Genomic DNA, 6,751 nt, shown 5'->3' on the forward strand with positions numbered 1-6,751 from the left:
CTGCAGCGCAGTGACCCTGGGGGCTGGTCCCACCTCAGTGCTGCCCACACATATTCCAGATCATGGACATGGACCTTGGCCAAGAGCTCCTCCTCTGGCAAGGGTGACCTTGTGGCAGGGCTCCAGACAGTGGTTCATTTGCTCTCACAGAGGCACCAAGCCCAACCTGTGCTATAGCACGAGTAACAGGACAGATGTTCTTCTTTAATGGGCCTTAAACCTGAAGTAGGCTGGGGTGTGAGGGAAGACAGCCACTGGGGCTCTCCTAGAGCTACAGACCCCATGCTGCCCTGAAGGCTTCCCAGGGGGTGGCCGACAACCCTGAGAGAGACTCCTCCTCCTGAGGACCTCTGTGTGTACCTCACCACAGAGACATTCTGGGCTCACCCTAGGAGCAGTCAGGAAGCCTCATGGCCCACACTCACTAACTAAGTGCCAGCCCGCAGTCGGTGCTGGCCTCCAGGTGCTTGGCATAGTTGTAGTAGGTAGTGCGTAAGTGAACTCGGTCATGGAGCTCAGCAATTTCTACAGCTTTCTGCCACTGGTCCGAGGCCTGGTAAAACTTGTTTAGAAGGTCATAGCGTTTGCATTTCTTATACAGTTCCTCAGCGTCCTCCTGAAGAATAAAGAAGGGCGAGTGTCATTGCAATCACAGTCTCCACAAACTGATGCTTTATAAAAAGACTGTTCTAGGGGACATGGCAACCGTCATGAGCTGACTTGTCCTGGCATCTCCCATGTCATGAAGCTCACTGACATGCAGGGGCCAGCAGGGTGGTTTCTGCTGCCCACGAGCTCATGGCAAAGACATGGTGTGTTCATGACAAATGCCAACATGGCTTTCCTAACCCATGGCTGGAAAGCAAGACCAATGCACAGCTCGTGGGCAGTGGCCCCATCATAACCCAGTAGTTGCCTCACCCACACCCTGCCTGCCTCCCTGTCACCCTAACCCTTTGGGGCTGCTACACCAAACCCCAGCTGGAGAGGAGCTGCCCAGGGCCCTTATACCCCCACTGCAGGCTCAGGGCAGTGGGTGGAGGTGTAGGCTTCTTGCCAATCTGTCCCAGAGGTGGCTCCTGACTCACCAGCATGCCCAGTTGTATGGCCAGCATGGCCACTCTGGCCTCCAGCTCTGGTTCCTGCTCTGCCTCCCGCAATGCTCGGGCCCCGCGAGCGTGGCCCATGTTCCCCAAGCACACCTTGGCGACGTCCAGCCGCTGGGTCTTCACACACATGCGCGCCATGTTCTCCCAAACAGCCTCGCTGTGGGCAGAGAAGGGGCTCCCTGAGCTTCCTGGCCAGTGCTTTGAGCCCCACAGGGCCCTGGTCCGTGGGCAATCTGTCAGCACACACAGCTACCAAGGGAGGAGCCTGTATGTGGCCTCACTGCATCGCTCCATGCATAGCAAGACTGTTCCAGACCATGGGCCATTGGCCCACAGGAATGAATGTGACAGAGACTGTCCCAAGTTCCACTGTGGAGACTTTCAGAGCTTAGGGCCAGAGGCTGCATTTTTTTTTTTTTTTTGTAGAGACAGAGTCTCACTTTATTGCCCACAGTAGAGTGCCGTGGTATCACACAGCTCACAGCAACCTCCAACTCCTGGGCTTAGGCGATTCTCTTGCCTTAGCCTCCTGAGTAGCTGGAACCACAGGAGCCCGCCACAACGCCCAGCTTATTTTTTTTGTTGTTGTTACAGTTCAGCCGGGGCCAGGTTTGAACCCACCACCCTCGGTATATGGGGCTGGTGCCCTACCCACTAAGCCACAAGCGCTGCCCAGAGGCTGCATCTTACAACCTCCCTGATCCTGAGTTTTGATGGGAGACAGGGCCCATTAAGAGTCAGAAGGACCTAGGAAGGTCATCCCACTCCTGTGGCTCTCTCCTGCATTACCTGTCTGTCTGCTCACAGACACTGGCTTCTTTCTTATACACAGAGCTGCCTCAAAGACAGAACCTCCTGTTCTCACCTGAGTGGGCGATGGAAGATGCTGCAGAGCTTTCAGTGAATCAGCCCCTGATGGAGCGGACCTTCAGCCCACCTCCTCTGATAGTCAGAGGGTACAGCCTGGGGAGCTGGGAGCCTGGAGCAGGACTTGCCCCTCAGAGGATGACCCAGCCCACTGCAGGCTCATAGGGTTGAGGTTCCATATTGAGGCACAAAGCCCAGGAGTTGGCAGCCCCACCACAGACAGCACAAGCCTCAAGGAACTACTTGGGCCTCTTTCTAAGGTGTGCTAGTGAGTTCTCCCCCTCTGATGCCAGTCTTGGCTTTCTGTCCTGGATTCCTGCTCAGTAGGTCACTAGGCTTGGTGCAAACCTGGAAATGACCCAGAGTGCTGATCTGCAGGGCCTGGAGAAGGCAAAAGTGGCTCTTGGCCACCCCTGGGGACACGACACTCGGTGAGAACTGAATGTTCATGGAAGCTTAGGTGTCACCTCCTCCTCCTCTACCACCAGCAGTACTGCAGCAACCTTTGGGGGTGTGTGGCTAGGGGACATGTCCTTGGAAGGGTCCAAATTCCTAGTTGCTCCCTCAGATAAAGTGGTAGTCACAGAGCAGTTGCTCCAGGGGGCAGGAGTCTGCTCCCTCCCCACAGGCCACAGAAGAGGTAGGGGACTGAAAGGGCAGGCTGCCCAGGAGAGGCGCCCTGCTGTCCTGGTGAGTAAGGGGGTGCAGGGGTGTGCATGCCTAGGGCAAGGACTAGCTCATGAGAACAGAGTGCTGAGGGCCAAGCCCCACTCTGAGAAAGCCACCTCTCAGCTTCCTTTAGACGAATCTGAGAGAAAATGCTTGTAGGAGATGGGAGTGCCGAGTGGACAGAATTGGCTCTCCCCACTTTTGAGGCTAGGGTCTGTGTCCCAGGTGGACATGCACACACAGCCCATTTCTTTCTAATGGAGGCTGGTTTGCTTTCCTTGTCAATTTGGCTTCATAATTCACATCAGTAATAGCTGTGAGGCTGCAGATGCCTGGGACCCACTCGAGCTCCTTCCCTGAAGAGGCTGTTACAGACTTGGTCATCCAAGGGCTTGAGCCAAGGAATCACCTTCTTTTCATTTAAACTTTTCTTTACAATCAGCAGAAAACCACAGCTTATCTTTCTATACTACCCTGAGGGCCAGTTAAATGCACATGAAGGACCATGGTATGGGATCGGTGAACCTCCTAGAAAAAGCTGCCTCCACTGGGGCCTCCTGGCCCTCTTGTGGAGCATAGGTCACACCCAGCAGACCAGGCTCCGAGAGACCGCTGCGTCTAGAAATGCCAGTTAGTGACAGCACATGGAACATAGAGGTCATATCTGGAGATTTGAGAAACCAAATTAGAGAAATATCCTGTTCTCACCACATAACTTCTGTAGTAAATTCTACAGAATGGGAAAAAGGGATGTCATAACGCCTCAGAGGCTTCTCATTCTCTCACTTCTCTGTGCTGTCTTGGGGAGCTGGTCTCCCAGGTCTGTGGCACAAACTGGAGGTGTGAGGTGTGCTGACCATTCCATTGACAACTAAATGCTAGTTCGAGATCAGATCTTTTTTTTTCTTTTTTTGAGACAGAGCCTCAAGCTGTCACCCTGGGTAGAGTGCTGTGGCATCACAGCTCACAGCAACCTCCAACGCCTGGGCTCAAGCAATTCTCCTGCCTCCACCTCCCAAGTAGCTGGGACTACAGGCACCCACCACAATGCCTAGCTACTTTTGGGCTGCAGCCATCATTGTTGTTTGGTGGGCCTGGGCTGGATTCGAACCCATCAGCTTAGGTGTATGTGGCTGGCGCCTTAGCCGCTTGAGCCACAGGCACCGAGCTGAGATCAGATTTTTTTTTATCCTCCCATTCCAAATTATTTCACACGATTGGAATGTTTTAAAAAATAATCCATGTTTGGCAGCACCTGTGGCTCAAGGAGTAGGGTGCCAGTCCCATATGCCAGAGGTGGCAGGTTCAAATCCAGCCCCGGCCAAAAATCACACACACACACAAAAAATAATAATCCATGTTTACTCTCAACTGTCTCCTGAGGCCAGGTGTGTGGCACGGTCAGGGATGTGATGTGCCTCCACATGGAAAGGGTGTGGCTCCCTTTCCTCTGCCGTGTCTTGAAAACAAATGGTTTGTGTCCCACTGAAGTGGAGAATGGCCAGGCTTGGTAGCTCACATGCATAACCAGCACTTTAGGAAGCCAAGAGTTTTTGAGATCTGCCTGGGCAACACAGTAAGACCTCATATCTTAAAAATAACAAGCTGGGCATGGTGGTGGGTGCCTGTAGTCCCAGTTACTTGGGAGGCTCGGGGGAGGGGATTGACTTCAGGTCAGGAGTTTGAGGTTGATGACACCATTGTACACCAGCCTGGGCAACAGAGACTCTATCTCTTAAAACAATAACAACAAAGTATAGAATGGCCTAAATAAGCAGGACAGGCTGTGCCCACCAGGGTTAGTTGCTCTTGGAAAGAGGGTTGGGGATAGGAGAAAGAAGCTCAGAGACCTGACTCAGCTTCCTACAGCTCCCTGCACACCTGTGTGACCAGGGATCTGCCACACTGCTGCTTCCCAGTCCTCCATCCTGTGGTTAGGCCTCTGCCATGCAGGGGTTCTTCCCACACAGGGAAGAGCCCATGCTTCTGTGTAGCACAGCCAGGCAGACAGATGCTCAAAGTGCCCCTCTAAGAGTGGCCCCAACTGGACTGAGGCTGTTTTGAGCAAACCACAGGGAGGGCAGAGGCCCCTCACCCAGCTGAGATCAGACTTGCTGGACCCGAAGTCAGCTGCAAGCTTCTACGAAAACACATGCTGTGTCAAACTGGCTACCAGAACTTTTGTCAACCCCTCCGTGTAATTCTTAACATTCTCTCCATGCACAACTTGCCAAGGATTTAGGATAGCTTTAACTCTAGCGCAGGGTCCTGAGTTTGTGCATCTGACATAAATTCCAAGAAGTAAACACTCTCTGAGTCCCCATCCAAGTCCTGAGAATTTCCTGTTGTCCAGGCCAGTCTGTGGAAAGTCACTCACATCTGTACTTCATCAATTCTGAGTGCCTGAAACAAGAAGCAGATGGCAGCATGGCTGCAGGCCCTAAACCAGCCCTGGTCTCTGCAGAGCCCTGTGTGTGCAGAAGCTCTGCTGAGACCTCTCTACGCCCAGACAGGGGCCAACTAGGGGATCAGCAGCTTGATGTCTCCACCGAAGGGCACACTATTGCCATTTCTGCTCTGGTAAGGCTCCCTCTTTGTTTAAGGATGTGACGCAGATGTACATGGGGGCTGCAGTTAGACTGCAAGGCAGACCAAAGACACCCAGTGGCTGGGAGGAGAGGAGGGGTCTCGATTGGAGCCCTGTCAGGACAGCCACAGATCTTCTGAGGACAGTGTCACCGCCCAGGAAGGACACTCCCACTTTTACCCTCTTGTTCCCAGCCTCCCATAGTGCAGAAGCTAGAAACTGGGGTGCAGCAAGGCCAGGAGGGCAGGGCCGATAATGGAAGCTGTGACCCAGGACTTCACAGCTGCTGACCCTGAGGGTGGGTACCTGGCTGTGGCCACGTAACTCAGCCCAAGAAAAGGACCGACAGGGCTGCTTAGGGGCTGCTTCTCCTCTGGGCTTTGAGATGGCACTTGCTTTTTATTAGACATTAGTCATTTAACCATTACCTAAAAATAAGTGATGGAATTAATTAAGGAGGAAATAAATTTGTCCCTACTGGCAACTTTGGGGAAAACTTTCTTTTCTAGACGACTTATTGCATTGTGTGCTTAGGAGCATGGACATTTGAGACGCTGCACTCCACATGCTCAGAGGAGGGCACATGCAGGGACTGTGGATGTTTCCCTGGGTCCTCTGAGGACCCACAAGATGGCTTGGCCGATGCACAACCCCACTGTGTACTCTCTGTCAAGTTCCTGATACCAAGAGTGTGAGCAAACAGAGGCTGGAGTGAACAGACAAGAACAGAAATCACAATTCTCCTGGCACAGGCCAAGTGAGAAGGAAAAGTAGTAAGAAACTCAAGGGACAGGCTCGGTGCCTGTAGCTCAGTGAGTAGGGTGCTGGCCACATACACTGAAGCTGGCAGTTTGAGTCCGGGCTGGGCCTGCTAAACAACAATGACAACTGCAGGGTGGCGCCTGTGGCTCAAGGAGTAGGGCGCTGGTCCCATATGCTGGAGGTGGCGGGTTCAAACCCAGCCCCAGCCAAAAAAAAAAAAAAAAGAAAAGAAAAAGAAACTCAAGGGACAAATCTGCTACAAATGCCAATGGAAAAAATCCTGAAGTAGGCAAAATCCCTTGGGGAATCCAAACATTCCTCAGGCTGAGGATTCACCAAGGCTGGTCAGAGACAGAGGTCAGAAGTTCCACCTTTCTGGCACGTATACCTGGCAGGCAGGGTCCCTCGCTTTCCATGTGATGTACAGGCCATGCACCAGTGTGACTAAAAAGACTAATCCTGGGAAACCAGGGCTCTCAGGGCACTCCCAGGCCTGGACACAGGCCATGCATGAAGACAGGAAGTGCTCAGTGGCTTCCTGCTCTGGCCTGGAACCCTGGCATTATAGAGCCCTTTCTGCCCAGTGACACCTCAGGTGTGTGCATTAAGAACTGTTTAGACAGGAGGTAGGACATCTGAAACCCCAGTGGGTTCTCTGGAGAAGGGACACATCCCCACTGTGTCAGTCCACTGGTGCTGAAGGGTTCTCAGCAGAGGAGCTCCCTCTGAGCTCCCAGCAGTTTATTTACTCTCTGCA

General features: G+C 53.0%; 1 protein-coding gene across 3 annotated transcripts in view; it reads right to left on the reverse strand.

Annotated features, from left to right (window-relative positions):
• IFT140 (intraflagellar transport 140) overlaps window positions 1-6,751 on the reverse strand; it is a 99,687-nt gene that overhangs the window by 17,302 nt on the left and 75,634 nt on the right. For all 3 annotated transcript variants that reach the window (XM_053557826.1, XM_053557827.1, XM_053557824.1), the window contains 2 exons: window positions 1,089-1,266; window positions 426-616 (listed from right to left, as the gene is read on the reverse strand). In XM_053557826.1, the coding sequence (XP_053413801.1) occupies window positions 426-616; window positions 1,089-1,266 (369 nt within the window). The remainder of the gene's footprint in view (window positions 1-425; window positions 617-1,088; window positions 1,267-6,751) is intronic.

The sequence above is a fragment of the Nycticebus coucang genome, chromosome 12, assembly GCF_027406575.1.
Source record: "Nycticebus coucang isolate mNycCou1 chromosome 12, mNycCou1.pri, whole genome shotgun sequence".
In the NCBI taxonomy this organism is placed as follows: Eukaryota; Metazoa; Chordata; class Mammalia; order Primates; family Lorisidae; genus Nycticebus; species Nycticebus coucang.